Source organism: Geotrypetes seraphini, chromosome 16 (genome assembly GCF_902459505.1).
Source record: "Geotrypetes seraphini chromosome 16, aGeoSer1.1, whole genome shotgun sequence".
Taxonomy (NCBI): domain Eukaryota; kingdom Metazoa; phylum Chordata; class Amphibia; order Gymnophiona; family Dermophiidae; genus Geotrypetes; species Geotrypetes seraphini.
The window spans coordinates 47,204,072-47,221,010 of NC_047099.1; the positions used below are offsets into that span (position 1 = coordinate 47,204,072).

General features: G+C 47.2%; 2 protein-coding genes across 2 annotated transcripts; one reads left to right on the plus strand and one right to left on the minus strand.

Moving 5' to 3' along the window:
* The first annotated feature begins 518 nt into the window (after positions 1-518).
* Positions 519-3,622, plus strand: SWSAP1 (SWIM-type zinc finger 7 associated protein 1). Its single transcript, XM_033924224.1, has 2 exons — positions 519-796; positions 1,457-3,622. Exons 1-2 carry the CDS (start codon positions 539-541, stop codon positions 2,045-2,047), a joined length of 849 nt encoding a protein of 282 aa, XP_033780115.1. The 5' UTR covers positions 519-538; the 3' UTR covers positions 2,048-3,622.
* A 456-nt stretch (positions 3,623-4,078) lies between these two features.
* On the minus strand, positions 4,079-16,095 carry EPOR (erythropoietin receptor). Its single transcript, XM_033924216.1, has 8 exons — positions 15,938-16,095; positions 10,122-10,251; positions 9,410-9,588; positions 8,791-8,945; positions 8,345-8,501; positions 5,748-5,835; positions 5,505-5,592; positions 4,079-4,921 (listed from the first exon to the last, which is right to left on the minus strand). Exons 1-8 carry the CDS (start codon positions 16,026-16,028, stop codon positions 4,265-4,267), a joined length of 1,545 nt encoding a protein of 514 aa, XP_033780107.1. The 5' UTR covers positions 16,029-16,095; the 3' UTR covers positions 4,079-4,264.
* Positions 16,096-16,939: the final 844 nt, after the last annotated feature.

Consider the following 16,939-nt stretch of genomic DNA (forward strand, 5'->3'; position numbering starts at 1 on the left):
TCCAGAAGCCATCTAGCTGCAGATAGTCTTTTTCTTGGGCTTAGTAAAAACAATCACAATAGCCAAGGCAATTTGGTCACATTCACTTTGGGATATAAGTTCAGAAACCAGGACTGGCCAAAAACTCTCCCTCCTCCAAAATTGGAATGGGGCTGAAGCACACACCTCCCCTCTGCAGCCCTTGATCCGAGTCCCTAAGCCAATCAGAGAACAGGGACTCGGTAGGCAGCCAATAGGGGAGCGCTTGCGAAGGGACGCACGCTTGCTTCCGGCAGGTGACCGGAAATGGTGGACGCTGGCGGTGGAACGCACGTGATTTGCCTAGTGGGATGAGGCAGCCAGCCAATGGGGCGAACGTTGTGAGCGCTTGCAGTGGAACGCACCATGGCTTTACTCTCTGCGCCAATCAGAGAGAAAGGGGGAGGGCGGCAGCAGCAGCAGCAGCCAATGGAAGAGCGGCGCGTGAACCGGAACGCGGAAGTGGCTTGCTGTATGCGCCAATCAGAAAGAAAGGGGGCGGCGGCAGCAACAGCAGCCAATGGAAGAGCGGCTCGTGATCCGGAACGCGGAAGTGGCTTGTAGGACGCACATGGCTTGCTCCCTGCGCCGCTTGTTGGGTTCTTTCCCGCCGGGGCCTCGGGGCCTCGTGCTCGGGGAGCGGCGCAGTGGCAAGACGGCGCTGCTGTGTCTGGCGGCGGTGCGCGCGGCGGCGGAGGACGGGCGACCCGTGCTCTTCCTAGCTCGGAGGCCGCTGCAGAGTCTGCCCGGTGCCGGCCGAGACCCTCTCACGCTCAAGGTCAGAAGCGGGCCGAGCCCACGTGTCCTGCCCTGGAGCTTCTGGCTGCTCTTGGATCGCCTCAGCTCTCTGACACATGGGGGGAGGAAGGGGGGAGAGGGGGAGGAAGGGGGGGGAGAGGGGGAGGAAGGGGGGGGAGAGGGGGAGGAAGGGGGGGAGAGGGGGGGGAAGGGGGGGGAGAGGGGGAGGAAGGGGGGGGAGAGGGGGAGGAAGGGGGGGGAGAGGGGGAGGAAGGGGGGGGAGAGGGGGAGGAAGGGGGGGGGAGAGGGGGGGGAAGGGGGGGGGAGAGGGGGGGGAAGGGGGGGGGGGGGGGGGGGAAGGGGGGGGAGAGGGGGAGGAAGGGGGGGGGAGAGGGGGAGGAAGGGGGGGGGAGAGGGGGAGGAAGGGGGGGAGAGGGGGAGGAATGGGGGGGAGAGGGGGAGGAAGGGAGGAAGAAGGGGGGGGGAGGAGGAGGAGGAAGGGGGGGGAGCCCAGCCCAGCCCAGCCCAGTTGCATGCCTGGACTTTGCTTCAGGAAATCAAGAAGTCAAGTCTGGGGTGTGGCTTTCACTTGTAGCTGGAACGCCCTGGCTGGCGCAGACCCTTTCCAAGTGGGACCTTGTAGTACGATCCTTACTATTGATAGGGTCTCATTGGGTGGTTTTTGGTTTGTTTTTTTTAGAAAGTTCACTTCCTCTATCCACGGTCCTCAGAGGAGCTACTGAAGGTCGTGGCCTCCCTGCATGAGCGTGACCAGGCTTTTCCTTCCTTAATCCTGCTGGATGGACTGGAAGACTATCTGACTGGTGATGGTGGTCAGCAGGCGGCAGCTCTGATCTCTGCCCTGCTAGTAGACACTGCTGCCTATTTCACTCAGAAGCTCCAATCAACCTCTGGCGTGCCCAGTGTGGATGCCTGTTGTGGTGGCAGTTGCTGCCACCTACTTATCTCAATGAGAGTCACAGGAGAGGAGGCAGAAGAGCCCCTAGTGCTTTCAGTCGTCGAGCGTTATTTCCCTCAGATATGCCAACTCAGGATAGATTTGGACAGACTGAGGACTGAGGAGGACGATGAGGCTGCAGAAGATGGGATAGTGAAAGTTTTCTGGGCCTCTTTTAGAAGTCCTCAAAGAACAGAATTTGATACCAGTAAAGAATGGGTAATACGGATGCAGCCCACTGGACAATTAGAAATTTCCTCTGCCATGTCCACTCCAGAATTGGGAGGAAAGAACGCTATGGGGGAGAAAAGATCTACAGGGGTGGACAAATAAATATTCATGTAGTGTGAAATGCTTCAAGAAATCTGGGGATTTTAAAGCACTGGTACCCTTTCTTAGTGTAGGTTACCAAATGGCTCCAGAAAATAAAGGATTATATACCGGGAAAGTAAGAGTGTGACAAAAATACCTTGAAAATATTTCTGCAAGTGATTTGTACCGAAAACATCTCCCAGGAAACTGGAAGAAAAGGCAAAGGGTTATTCTTTAGCTCCATCTTTAGAACTTGTTTAACCCCCTTGTTGCAGGCTATGTAGATATAATTGTCCTCCTTTATTGTTCTATATTCTCAAGAAGGGGGGAAATAAAACCAAAGACTGGGTCAGCCTATCCTGGAACTGGCAACCCTAAAAGCAAGGCTTTCCAAACCTGTCTTGGGAACTACATAGCTAATGAGTTTTCAGGAGATTCACAATGGATATTATTTGTATATGGCGGAAAACCAGAGTTGACAACCTAGTAAAATTATGGGAAGTCTTCTCCAAAAGACTAGTCTGGAAAGAAGAGAACTCAGGACACACCCAGCTAGTCAGGTTTTCCGAATACCTTGAATGAATATGCACAAGAGTTCTGCATACAATGAAGTCAGAGAATGCAAATTTATTCTGGATATCCTGAAAACTTAAGTGGCTGGGTGTGTCCAATGGGCTGGGTTGAAAGCCTCTGGCCTAGAAACATGAAGGGAGGTTTTGCCACTCAGCGATAATGCTGACTGTTTTCTGTCTCTTGTATCCCTTCCTCCCTCATGGTAAAGTTCATTGCCTTCCCCTGCTGCAGGGTTTCTCAACCAGGTACTCTTAGCTGGTCAGGTTTTAGCATATCCAGAATGAATATGCATAAGATAAATTTACATGTCCTGCCTTTACTGTTTGCAAATCTATCTCATGCATATTCATGTGGATATCCTGAAAACCTAGGGGGACTGGGTTGGAAATGCAGTTCTAGAATTGGATAGTCCTTTGGCCATCTGCAGTGTTCCCTGTTATAATTGCTTCTTACCTTTTATTGATCCTTCAATATCCCTTCTTGGTTTTGAGTTTGTATCACAGCGGTGGTCACACTGGCTCTCAACCCTGGTCCTGGAGGCACCCCAGCCAGTCAGCTTTTTGGACTGGACTGTCCATAGTGCATATCCATGAGAGCACTGTTGACCCCAGTCCAACGGCATCCAAATCTCTCAGGACTATTCATTGCGGATTGTTTGGAGAGCCCTGTCTCTTCCCAACATTTGCAGGAATCCAGAAAGATGGAGAAAGGTTCCCTGTAAGTTTCTGTGTTTCTGGGAACAATGTCTGTACCTCAAATACAGACCCAAGAGTTTGATCCAAACAAGGAAAATATCTTTATTGCAGTAAAAAAAAAAACTGTACCAAAAATTATTTCATATTCAAAAATTTCATCTATACAACTGGTGCTTAAAAAAAGAGGACGGCATTCCCTCCTATGAAGATATGAGTTTTGTTCTATAAATTTTTTTTTTTTTAAAAAAAAAAAGCTTTTTTGTACAAGTGTTTAGTGAAAATTTTTTTTAAACCTGAAAATTTACCATCTTAATGGCAGCTTACAACATGAAATAAGGAGAGGAAAGCTTTAGAAACCGGATAGAAATGAACTAGATCACTTATATACAGAACAGTGTGAAAAGAAATAAGCATTACACCCACTAACAGATGCGTTTTTCTAGCTGCACTTTGAATCTCATCAACCTTCATCTGAGTCCTGTGTTCTTGGTGCGTAGCCAATATCAGCAAGTGTCTCTGGACTGAAGCCTCTGTGATGCAGTTGCCTGAGGAATGGAAATCCCGCCTGAGCCTGTCAACTGCGGGGCTCGGGCCAGAGATGAAGGTGTATAACAATGGCTAATAACCAAAAAGAGTGTCGATGCTTTACAAAAATCCCTATGCAGCTCAAAAGAGCCATAAAAGTGGCCAGTACTGGTGCATGTAGACACGCTCTCTTGTTTTTGATAGTCGCTGTGTTTTTTCTTGAACAAGGGTGGCATGGATTTCAGGAGTTTACGGTTTGTGAACCCTTTACAGCCCCAGTGACCATTTGCGCCTGGTAAGGTCAGCGCTCCTCAGCTTCCCTGCTTGTACATTGAGGTTAGATGTTGGCTGCAAGGGAGCTTCCCAGAGGCACTGGTGGCACACCTCCTTGGTTTTCTCCCCGGTAGGAAGTTGAGCAGTACGGTAAGTGGCACTGCAGGAAATCTCAGCAGTGGGGAAAAATCACATAATTAGGAGTATTCTCGTAGAAGTTGCTGTACTGACCCCCCTGGCATTTGCCAAGGCTGGTATTGGAGCTCATAGTACTGTAGTCTGTGGCAATCCCTGAGTCAGAGACCAGGATATAATTATTCTTAAGATCAGGGCATGGGGCCCTTGGGGAGAGAGTGTCTGCCGTTGGGTCAAGCACAGTATACTCGAAGCTTGAGGAGGATGTTTGCCCCGGACTGGAGCTCGGGGTCCTGGTCAGGGCAGAGTCCAATTCCCTGCTCTCTTCCTTTTGCCCACCAGTGTAAACTTCCAGTGTTGGGCCTGGCATCTGTTGCAACACTTGGTCTGCAGAAGCTTCTCCCTCGCACGTCGTGTTGTTTGAAGCCACGCTGAAGGGCGGGAACCTTTCATCCAGAGCTACATAGCTGTCCTTGAGAACCTGGGGGGTTTGAGCCTGCCCTGCTGTTGCAGCTCCCCACACCTCTGCGGTGCTCTGGAGGCTGGGCACGTAGAATGATATTTCTTCCCAGGCTGGGAGCCTGAACTGTGCTTGACCGAGCTCTGATATGATCTCCACAGAGGTCACCATGTCTTCGGCAGTGTAGAGGCGAGGGCTCCACCACAGGTAAGTGTTGCTGTGTCCGAGCCATTGCTGCAAAGGTTAGAAGGGTTTGAGTTAGACACAACTAGACAAGGATTTTCTATATGGCAGGATGACAGAGTAAAAGTAAAGAGCATTTCCACTCTCTGTAAAACTTTAAATAGAGTGCACCAGGCATCAGTCACAACCCTAAAAACACGGATTTGCAGGTAGAACCCTGGCCACATTTCTGGAGAAACTGGGGGACACTATGTTGGTCTGTCTCTATTGATGTTTATATACTATTGGATCAGAGGGAGGGAGAGGAATTTGGGTTTCATCTTTCCTTCCTCTCTCCCCCACAGACATGAACTGCTGATCATGATTGCCCTAATTCTTCCCCGGGTGGGACCTCTGGGACTTCTGTTAAATGTGACATTCTGTTTCCTAGAATACTGCATGGGATGGAATCATTCACACTACCTGACTATGTCAGAAGATCAAGAGTTTGAGAATGTCTTGCTGGGTTTTGAACCTGTGATATCTATATGCAGTGATGACATCTTATTTTTTTCTAGAGAAAGCTCTGCAGTGGCAGAGAGCCACGGAAGGAAAGGGCAGCACTTGGTTCTTCTGTCTCAACTAGTCACTGTACCTGGAAATTCCCCTTGTGCATATCAAAAAGGCCTTCAAAGTGATTGGCAGGGTTTGGGATTACAGGCCACACCTTCTGCTTCAGGAACCTAAGGATAGATAGACACAGATTATCGAGGGGGGTCACTCACACTGCCCTGTGGACATGCATGCTGTTTTAGAAGGGATGGGGGGGGGAGACATGGCAGTACCCACAGCTAGAGGGATGCACAGGGTGACATCACAGGGCTGGCGTGACTCCTACCTGCGATGGCTGAGCAGAACGACAATGCCAATGAGGAGCAGAAGTAACGCCAAGATGAGAATTAGCGTCAGGATGAGTGGATCCAGCTCTGGAAGGGAGAGAAGCCGAGAGTCAGTGTGGTACACAGCACAAAGAGGTGCAAGCAGCCTTCTAACTCCTGGCTACTATTGGGAGGGGCAGCTTTCACCAAACGCTGCCACTGTGCCACTGACTTTGTGGCTAATATTGGAGAGAGGGCTTGCAAAGTCGTAAAGAGTTGCAGGAGAGCATTTTGGACACAGTTTTGTGATAAATGCATGGTATAAAATCATATAACGTCATATATTTGAATTATGTAATATGGTGATAACAGCTATTATTTTGTCTTAGAATGCTTCGGGTCTCCCACCCATCATTCTTTCATTAGGGTTCTGGTCCTTAGTAAAGACAGACAAGTGCTTGGATACCTTGCTGTGTTCTTCATAGGTAAAGAAACCCCAAGAACCAACCCTCAAAATTCAGAAGGGTTCTGAACCCAATCCTTCGGGATGTCCACATTGAATATGCATAATATAAATTGACTTGCCTTTTTTGTATGCAAATATGTCTCATGCATATATTCATTGCAGATATCCTGAAAATCTGCCCTGAGTGTTAAGAACCCCTGATTTGCAGCCTAATAAAAAAAAGCAGAACTTTCCGTTGCTTAAGGTGTTAACCTGCTTTGGGACTTTTTCATGCTGGTTTGAGCTGCTGGGTTTGATTCGGCTGCTTCGGTCAACCAGCGCAACTTGACATCTCTGGTGTCATAAGAGACGTCATGCGTAGCACCTGCTAATTCCCAAGGGGACCCACTATTGAATCTGAAGAAGGTTGATAGCTTCACTCCATGGGTGTTTTGATCTGGCATCAGCCAAGCTTGTTCTTTTAGATTTCCATGGCTGGTATTATGGTTTTCTGGTGCAAAGGACATATGAGACCTGATGGTACAGTAGGTGATATTCCTATATAGATTTGTGAGTTGATTGCAGAAGGATGACATTTGCATTATTTCAGTTATCCACCTCCTCCAGTGCTGTAGACCCCCGCCCAACCCCCCTTCAGTTTTTTCTTTCTGCAAGCGAGTTGAGAGGGAATTATTTCTGATATGCTCTGATATTCTTTTATTAGTTTCAGGTTTGTTTTTTTTAATCCCAAGTGTCAGCCTAGCTCCAACCTTACACCAAGTTCGAGACTTTTCTGTGCTGGAGAGGTCCATGTTGACCCCGGGGCAGCTCTTCCTGGGAGAGGTCACAGATTCTAGCTCTGACGTCTGCACTTTGGCAGCTGGCAAGGTAGCCCTCGGGTTTCCTGTCTGGCCGCCCTGCATTGGACTTTGCGGAGCTCAGGGTCTGTTCGCCTTGAATGCAGGCTGTTTGGCCCCAGTTTTGGTATAGCAGGGCTTAACAGGTGCCGGCTGTGTACATTATTCCTCCCCACTCTCACTTGTATCCACAGAGGTTGAGATCTCGGTCAGGCTTTGTGGAACTGGTTTGCTGAGTGAGGAAGTATCTTTATTTCCATCTTCTGCAGCAGCAGCCTAACCCAGCTGAGACAGAGAGTGAGTACTGGCTATTGAAGTCTAGGGGGGGGGTGTCCGATTTTGCTGGTTTTAAGGATTTTTGGAGCTGTAGCTAGGGTCTCCCACCTCCAAAAACCCTTTCCCATAATTTTTTGACCCTTTAGGGTATTTTCCCAAGCCATATGTGGTGTGACCATCCTGTAGCTGCTGGCCATCTTGGATTTACCTGATTTTGAATAAAAGCCTCCGTCTACCCCCCCCCCCCAAAAAAAAAACAAACCCCACCTCAGTTTTGCTCAAAACCACTTGGGATGGACTCCTCTAGTGAAGATACCCCTATATCATTTGCGATGGATGACCGGATCCATCTGAATTTACTTGGCCGACATTTCAGCCATCTCAGTTCAGCTTTCTTCAAGGTGATAGAGTGTGGTTGGTCTGTGTGCTGGTTTTATGTAGTGGTTCTTTATGCAGCTTGGTTGGCTCTGTCCAATCACATTTAAACTCATGAACATGGGAAAAGTCGGTCTCTAATCAATTTAAACTCTTGAAGGCATTGATCTCTAGTGGGTTTAAAAAAAAAAAATCTTTGACAGTGGAAAAAGTCGTTGGCTTCTTTCCAATCAATTTAAATGTCTGAAGATGGGAAAATTGGGTCCTCGTTGCCATTTGTTGGGCACTGAAATCACCTTGTATGAGCGGTTGCCAAACAAAGCTTGACAACCCCACTCGTATAAGGTGATTTTAGTGTCCCAAAAGAACAGCGCCAACAGCTTTTCATACCTTTAAGAGTTTAAATTGATTGGACAGAAATCAACAACATTTTCCTTGTTTCAGGAATTAAAATGTGATTGTGCAGCCATCAAATCAATCCAGCTTGAAAGCCACTACTTAAAAAAATCAGCACACAGACCAACCACAGAGCCTCGCTCTGAAGAAACCCACAGCTTAAATGACTATGATATCCGTCAAGCAAGAGCACCCTAAGCTTCACGCTCTGCTGCCTCCTCAGGAGCCAGAGGTGCGAGGGGGTGTTGCATCCTATTTGGGCTCTCACCGCGGGGGGATGTCACCACAGAGACAGGCTGGGACCAGGCACTCCAATAACCGCTGAAGCTGACCCCATTAGGCTTCACCCTCACAGCGATGGTGTATTGCGTCTGATCTTTCACGTTTGTCACAGTGTAGTCGGTTCGATCTGAGACAATCCCATCCTAGATAAGGGAGAGAAGAGGTGAAAAGGGGGCTTCTGCTAGACTTGCTGAAATTTGCACATGATTGCATTGTGATGATGAGAAACAGGGCCCTGGGAGGTAGAGTTCTAAACTCCACCTCTGTCACTCGCTTTGCATTTGGCCTCAGGATGCATCGTTCCATGCCCTGTGCCTCGTCTCTTATCCCCGGCTCTGCCACATTTGCATAAGCAGCCAGGTGGCGTGGAGAGGGACTGCTGAAGTGGTGGACTCTGCTCTATGTTGGGGAGCTCTGATGGGGACCCCTTACCTGTATGATGGAGGTGTGGCCAGCAGAGGAGAAGCTGACTTCATACTGGAGGCCATCTTCTAGATAATAGATGAGGGGCGCCTCCCAGCTGATGAACAGCTGACCAGGGTGCTCCGTCTCCAACACTGTCAGGTTCCTAGGGGGATCCAGCAACACTACAGCAATGAGGAAGGATTCTTTCATTAGGACCCATTGCAGTGAAATCATTAGCTGCCCCTGTTTCTCCTGCCCTGTCTACACACATGGGAGATACTTCCTCTGCTTTATTTTTAGTGAAACGGAATGTCGCTTGATTTGGCTTCTTTCTTCTGGCTCATTCCAAAGTTAGTATTGGGATTCTGGTGCTATCAGGGTTCATCCATGTCTAGACTTGCGTTCTCACTCTTCCTAGTCTGATCATTGTAACAACAGTCCTGAGGCCAGGAGCCAAGCACCAGAGCTGTAAATCTGCCCTGAATGTTGCCTGTGTCTACCCTCTAATATTTACTGTCTCAGCTGACTCAGAAATCAAATCTGACCGCTTTCACTTGCCAGGGCACTTCCTCCTACGTGTGTGTTTAGTCATTTTGTGGCCACAAAATCAATCACACCTGTGACCCAGCTAACTTGGAGGACTCACCCACATCGTTCACCTGGAGGCTTCGACTATACAGGGGAGTGCCACCTTTCCCTTCCATCACCCGCACCCTCAGCTCTGCAAAGGAAACCACATCTACGATAGGGAGGTTACAGATGTACCAGGTGCTGTTTTCCACTGTCAGCTCTGAGCTCAGCCTGCAGGATTTTTCCGGATCATTCCTGGAAAAGAGAAGGATCAGAACATCCAAATATTTACCCCCTAGCTTTCTGCCATCGAGTACAATGACATCTCAAGACTACCCCTAAGGAATTTACCCTTCATCATGGTTACCAAACCCTTCTGCCCAATAGTGACATGCAAGAGAGCACCCCTTTCTCCCCACTACCACCACCAAGGACACACATAGTATCACCATGGAAAGTAGTTAATACCACTGCCACCAAAGATAGCCCCTCCACTGTCACCAGGGACAATGATCCCTCTGATGTCACAATCCAGAGTAATCCCACTGCTCTAAATATATCAAGTCCCGTGTTTCCTGTCATGAACCCTACCTCGTACTCCAAAGATAGAAGCTGCCTCCATTACCAACGAGAACCACTGCTGACATGGAAACTGACTCCATAGCCAAGGACAGCGACATTCTGCAAGGGAGAGAGAACCTCTTCCCCTGCTTGTGTCAGGTACATTTAAGCCCTCCTCAGCAACTCCCTTGGTGTTTAAACAGAGCTTCATGCTTACTGTCACTTACTCCAACTGATAGTAGAAGCCGAAAGTCCTGTTGGCCTCACTCTGACTATCCTTCCAGAAGCAGGTGAGGTCCTGCAGGGTGCGTGTGAAACACTTGGGGTTTTCTGGGTCTTCCGCTAACAGCAGGGAGACTAGGGATGAAATAAGAAGAAAGAAAATGAAAGCCTCGTTCTCGTCATCCTTGAAAAACTTCGAAATTGCACTTGACGTGGCTGAGCAAGTTTTAGGGACCAATGGAGGGGCCTCTTGGGGTCTGGCTGAACACGAGAGACATCAGAAGCCATCTTTGGTCAGACCAATGATCCATCTAGTCCAGCATCCTTTTTCCAGTAGTGGCCCATCCAGGTCCCAAGTGCCTGACAAAACTCCAAATAATAGCAACATTCCAGAATCTCGGAGTAAGAGAGATTCTGGAATCCCCAAAGAATGACAAGATTCCATTCTACCAATACCAGGGCAAGCAGTGGCTTCCCCACGTCTGTCTCTAGCAGACGATGGACTTTTCCTCCAAAAACGTGTTCAAACTTTTTGGCTTCTTTAATTGTCGAAATCTGATTTGATTTGGTATATTGACATTTTATATTGGAGGGATATTAATGATGTTGTCTAGTCATGTTTATGTTATATGTGGAAATCGCAAGGAAATAAGATTTTATGTATGTGATATTTAAACCGCATAGTTGTATGCGGTATATAAATTTTTTAATTAAATACTTTTAACTGTTCGTACCACATCCTCTGGCAACGCGTTCTAGAGCCCAACTATTCTCTGAGTGAAAAAAAACATCCTCCTATTGGTTTTAAGAGTATTTCCCTGCAACTTCATCGAGTGCCCCCCTAGTCTTTGCAATCTTGGACGGAGTAAAAAACCAATCCACTTGTACCCGTTCTACTCCACTCAGGATTTTGTAGGCTTCCATCATATCTCTTTTCCAAGCTAAAGAGCCCTAACCTTTTTAGTCTTTCGCCATACGAGAGGAGTTCCATCCCCTTTACCATCTTGCTCGCTCTTCTTTGAACCTTTTCTAGTGCCGCTATATCTTTCTAAGTGAGGTCACACCATGGAGCAATGCAGAGGCATTATAACATTCTTAGTCTTCTTAACCATTCCTTTTTTAAATAATTCCTAGCATCTGACACCCAGATATTTTTCTTTAGGCTCTGACCCCCAAGGTGGACCCTAGCATCTGGTAACTAGGATTTGGGTTATTCTTCCCAAAGTGCATCACTTTGCCTTTGTCCACATTAACTCCTCTCCCCTTTTACAAAACCACGCAAGGTTTTTAGCGCCGGCTGGCGTGCTGAATGCTTTGCACTACGACACTCATAGGAGCTCTGACCGTCGGAGCAGTGCAGAGTATTCAGCGCACTGCTGGCGCTAGAAACCTCTTGCGTGGTTTTGTAAAAGTGTGTGTGTGGGGGGGGGGGGTGAATTTCAAAGGACTTTATATACCTGCTATGTTTATTTTATATATTTGTGCAATTTTAATTGAAGTTTGTTTGATATTTTAATAAATGTATTTGTCCACACAATGGTTTGACCTGTGTCCCTTCCCCACTTTTTTTCTGTTTGCCCGTGGGGTTACATTACATTCCATTAGTATTTTCTATCCCGCCCATACCTTTCAGTTCTAGGTGGTGTACAAAAAGAGTTGGCCTGGGCTGGGCATTCCCAGGGAGCTTTCAGAGTTGATAGATAGAGTGAGCTTACATGAATTGAAGACTAGCATGAGCGATGGGTTTTGGGGGAGGTTTTTGATTAGCTCATTTGACAAATTTTTTGAAAAGTATAGTTTTCAGTTCTTTCCTGAATGTTTTGTAGTTAGTCTTGGTCAGTAGCTTGGAGAGGTAGAGATCTATTTCGCTGCACCGGTGGCTAGTAGTTCGTCGTCATAGTTTTTTGCTTTTGTGGGGGATGGGTGAAGAGCGCCTGTGTTTTCCTTGGTCTTGATGTGTTATTTCTGATCAGGTGTTTGTTTAGGTAGCTGGGTCCAGACCCATTTAGGGCTCTGAAGAGAGTGCAAAATAATTTATACTGTATGCATGCTTGTATTGGGAGCCAGTGTGAGTCTTGGTAAGCAGTGGTAATGTGATCGTATTCTTGCAATGAATATATCAATCTGAGAGCTGTGTTTTGCACCGTTTGTAATTGTTTTAAGGTATAGGCGGGGCATGACAGGTTTAGGCTGTTACAGTAGTCCAGGATGCCCAGGATTAGCGTTTGAACCATAAATTGTTCTTTGTTGAAGTATTTTCAGATTTTTCTTAGGTTGTACATGGTTGCGAATGCCTTCTGGGCTGTTTTGAAGTTGTATGGTGCAGCCCTTGCCTATTATTATTCCCAGCAGTTGTAGGTTGGGTTGTAGAGGGTATAGGATGGAGTTTAATTCTAGGTTTGTTATGGATGGTGTTTTGTTTTTTTCTAGAAGTAGGAATTTGGTTTTGTCTTGGTTCAACTTTAGTTTGTGGTCTCTCATCCATTGAGATATTGTTTCTAGTGTTGAATCTATTTTGATTGTTGTGTCATTGGTGGATTGGTCGAAAGGCAAGATGATGGTGATATCATCTGCGTAGCTGTATGAGGTTATGTCTAATTTGTCTAAGTATGTGCCGAGTGTGGCTATGTAGAGGTTGAAGAGTGTTGGGGATAGTGGCGAGCCTTGGAGGACTCTACAGGGGTTGTTCCAGGTTTCAGATTGTTCTTTCTTTGTTTTGACTCTGTATTTCCTTGAGCGGAGGAATCCTTCAAAACAGTTGTAGACTCTACCTGTGATTTCTATTGCCTCCAGTGTTTGTAGTAAGATGTCGTGATCTATCAGATCAAATGCTGAAGTGAGGTCTAGTTGAATGAGCAGCATTTTTTTCCTTATACTTAGGTGTTGTTTGGCTGTGTCTAGGAGAGAGAGTAGTAATGTTTCTGTACTGTGTCTTGTGTCTTTAATTCCCTTACCTAATTTTTATTGTAAACCACTTAGGTTTTAACTTTGGTTTTAAATTGGAACTATATCAGATAAATTTAACTTGTGTCACCTATATGTAGGTACGGTGGGATTTGGGTGAGTTTTGGAAGGCTCACATAATCCATCATAAGTGGCATAGCCCTTCCCTCCCCGATCCCCCTTGTCACAAACACGCCCCTTCCCTTCCCCAATACCTCTTAATTGTTCACCAGCAACAAGAACTTCAACGTGCTCCTCACAACCCCATCGGCTCTCCCTCTGACATCACTTCCTGTGCGTGGCACCCGGAAGTGACATCAGCGGGAGAGACAACGCGGTTGCAAGAAGTACATTAAAGTTGTTAGAGGTAGAGGGGGAAGCGAATGGGGGTGCACCCACATGGTGAGGAGTGGGAAGAGGAGGAAGGGTTGCTGGGGTGAACTGCCCCCTGCCCCCCTTACTTCACCCATTTCTATGGTTGACCACATTGCCCACTAGGCTACTCCAGGAGCCTCCTTGCTGCTCTGCTATGACTGGCCGGTATGTACTCTTTCATTCACCTCTTTGGGGTCCGTGTCCCCTGGGGAGGCATGCCTTCATCTCTCCACTGGGCTCCTTTTTGGCACTTACTTGTTATGAAAACAGCTCTAGCCTCAAACGTACAAATTGTGCCCTGGACATTCTCTTATCTACAATGTTCCATTAATTCAGAAAAAAAAGTCCCAAGTCATAAGCCCACCATCGTCCCACCCAAACTACGCCTCCAACATGTTCCCATGAGCTTTAGATGCACTGCAGATGGTTGCATAGAAATCCCTCTACAAAATGGGTTTGGGAGGTTTGGTGAGAAAAACGTCCCTCTGCCTCTTGAAGCTGCTTTTTGGAAGATTTGTAACGAGCCCCATAGTCATAGCAACCATGCAACCAAGTGTTAGTTCACTGCTTGATGGGATGTGTAGTACTTTAGGGAAAGAGCAGGAGAAATCTAGGGGTGCCCAGGGATGACACCAAGTTGAACTCAGCATTTTCAGATGGCAGGTCCCACGTTCTGATGGGATACATGAGTTATTTACGCACACACATGACTACAAGGACACAAATGTTTTCCTGCCACATCATGTGCCAGGTCAACATATGTGATGGTGAGATAAGAGTGTGAGTGAAACTTGTGGTTGCAGATACCCAGAAGAAAGGTCTCATTGACGGTTGAAGGAGGCGGGTGGAGACTCGCGAGCCATTTGCTGTGCCCTGCAGGTATTAAGAAGCCCCGGGTGCTTTGTAGGGAGACAGAAAGGGTCTCTCTGCTCACTTCCCCTGTCTACACTCTCTTAGGGTCATGGGACAGATGTGTAAAAGGAATCAGTCTTTCCTTTCTGAATAATTCCCTGCAAAAGCTTTTCATTTGTTTCTGATTCTTGGCAGCATCAGAACATTTTAAGTCAGTATGCAAAGCTTCTGCTGCTTCTAACTCCCCACCACATGAAAATGATAGAATTCCCACTTAGACTCTTCCCCTATAGATATCCCACATTAGGAGCATTGCCCCTATAGAACTCCTGAGTTCTGACTAAACACCTATAAATCTCCCACACTGGAAGCATTGTCATAAGAGCATAAGCAGTGCCTCTGCTGGGTCAGACCAGAGGTCCATCATGCCCAGCAGTCCGCTCAAGCGGCGGCCCATCAGGTCTAGGACCTGTATAGTAATCCTCTATCTATACCCTTCTATTCCCTTTTCCTTCAGGAAATCATCCAATCCCTTCCTGAACCCCAATACTGTACTCTGTCCTATCACACCCTCTGGAAGCTCATTCCAGGTGTCCACCACCCTATGGGTGAAGAAGAACTTCCTCGCATTGGTTCTGAATCTGTCCCTTCTTAATTTTTCCGAATGCCCTCTCGTTCTTGTAGTTTTCAAAAGCTTGAAGAATCTGTCCCTCTCCACTTTCTCTATGCCCTTCATGATCTTGTAAGTCTCTATCATGTCCCCTCTAAGCCTCCGCTTCTCCAGGGAAAAGAGCCCCAGTTTCTCCAATCTTCCAGCGTATGAAGGGATTTCCATACCTTTTATCAAATGTGTCGCTACAGGACATTCCATATGGATCTCCCACATTCACAGCATCAGCCTATAGAACCCTTGTTTTAGAGACATTCCTAAAGAGCTTCTACATTAGGAGCCTTACCCTATAAAACCCCTGAGACTCTCCTATAGAACTCTCACATTTGAAGCCTATAGAGCTTCCATCTAACAGACACTCTCCTTTAGAGCTCCCAGAGAAGCAAGCTCTTGCTTTACCCTAAAGAAATCCTGTCTGAGGCACTCTCCTATAGAGTTCCTGTATTAGGAGCACCATCTTATAGGATTCCTATGAGATACCACCCTAAGAGTTGCCCTACTGGGACAGACCGAAGGTCCATCAAGACCCAGGATCCTGTTTCCAACAGTGGCCAACCCAGGTCCCAAGTACCTAGCTAGATCCTAAAAGAGAGAGACCATTTATCGAAGAGATGCTGTCCTATAGAGTTCCCACAGGAACATTGCCATGTAGAACTGACTTAAGACATACGCTACTGAGATGCCCATTAGCATCATTACTTCTACAGATCTCCTGTCTACAAGAGCCCCCCTTAGAATCATTACCCTATAAAACTCTGGAGAGCCTCCCATTTTACCTCCCCCATTAGGAGCATTACCCATATTAAATTTAGTCTTGGGCATTACTTCATGACTTTTCAATCAAAAGGATGTACAGAGCAGAGAAACAGTAGTACCAGAACTGGACTTTCTCTGAGTTAGTCTGCACACCTCAAGGCACAAAATCCAGGCTGTAAAACCCCCTCTCCCTGGTCATAAGACACATTAATGATGGAACAGTACCTTTGCTATAGAAATCTTCTGGTAGCTGCTCCACGTATGCTTGGGTCCTGGCAAGGATTAGAAACAGGATCCCCACAGCTAGCTGCTCCATTGCTCCTGGCTTTCTGCCTCATCTGCAGAGGGTCCTGGAGCACTAGCTACCAACCCTTTCCCTCTGCTTCCCCTCCCCTGCTTACCCTGGGCAGACTGCCAGGAACCTGTCAAGAAAGGAGGGACTGGAGAGTGAGATAAGGGTACAAAGATGCAAAGGGAGGAGGAAAGAGGGAGGAAGAATAAAAGAGAGGGGGAGAAGGATAGAGTGATGAAAGTTGTGAGAATGATGAGAGGGTAAAAGGGACCCTCCTGCCTCTCCCCTTTCTCTCGTTTTCTTTCCTCTTCCCATGCCCCTTCTTTCTGATTCCCCAGGGCTCCCCCAGGATGGCTAAATCCCCCATGCTCAAACCTAAATCTCTGGAGATAACAAAATGTTAACCAAGTGCTTAGAATTATTCCTGGAAACCTGGCGAGCTGGTCCTGCTTTTCTCAGCAAGAGTAGGGTTCCTTATCACCTTGGCCGGTGCCTTGTGTTTCTCAGTCCTGCTATCAGACATGGACACGGATGCTGGGTTTTATCTCCCTGTAGTGCCAAGGCTGGGACTCCAAAGATAAAAGTCCTCTGTGTGCTGGATGGACTGAGTTCCTAATAACAGCATCAGGTGTGCCATCCTAGGTCCCAGCAAAGGTCCAGTATCCTGTATGCGATAGTGGGCAGAAGTAGGTCATAAGTAACCACAGGATTCATCCCTCCAGATAAGCAGTGTCTTTCCCAAGACTATCTGGACTTTTCCTCCAGGAACTTGCATTTGAGGTTTTTTTTATGCCTACCAGGGATCGGAGGCTTTTTCCTCCCTTTGTCATTCTATTTCTGGTGGTTATATGTATATATCTGTTTACACAAGTGTTGTGATAGCTACTTTTGCTGGAGAAGTGTGCGTGTGTTGGTGTATATTGCCTTTTCTAGTC

Excerpts from the sequence above, each read along its gene's own strand:
- SWSAP1 (XM_033924224.1), top strand. The coding sequence starts at position 539 with ATGGAAGAGCGGCTCGTGATCCGGAACGCGGAAGTGGCTTGTAGGACG. Across the intron at positions 797-1,456 it reads GAGACCCTCTCACGCTCAAG|AAAGTTCACTTCCTCTATCC; the intron begins GTCAGAAGCGGG and ends TGTTTTTTTTAG.
- EPOR (XM_033924216.1), bottom strand. The coding sequence starts at position 16,028 with ATGGAGCAGCTAGCTGTGGGGATCCTGTTTCTAATCCTTGCCAGGACC. Across the intron at positions 9,589-10,121 it reads GGCTTCTACTATCAGTTGGA|GAATGATCCGGAAAAATCCT; the intron begins GTAAGTGACAGT and ends TCTCTTTTCCAG. Across the intron at positions 8,946-9,409 it reads CCTCCAGGTGAACGATGTGG|TGTTGCTGGATCCCCCTAGG; the intron begins GTGAGTCCTCCA and ends TCATTGCTGTAG.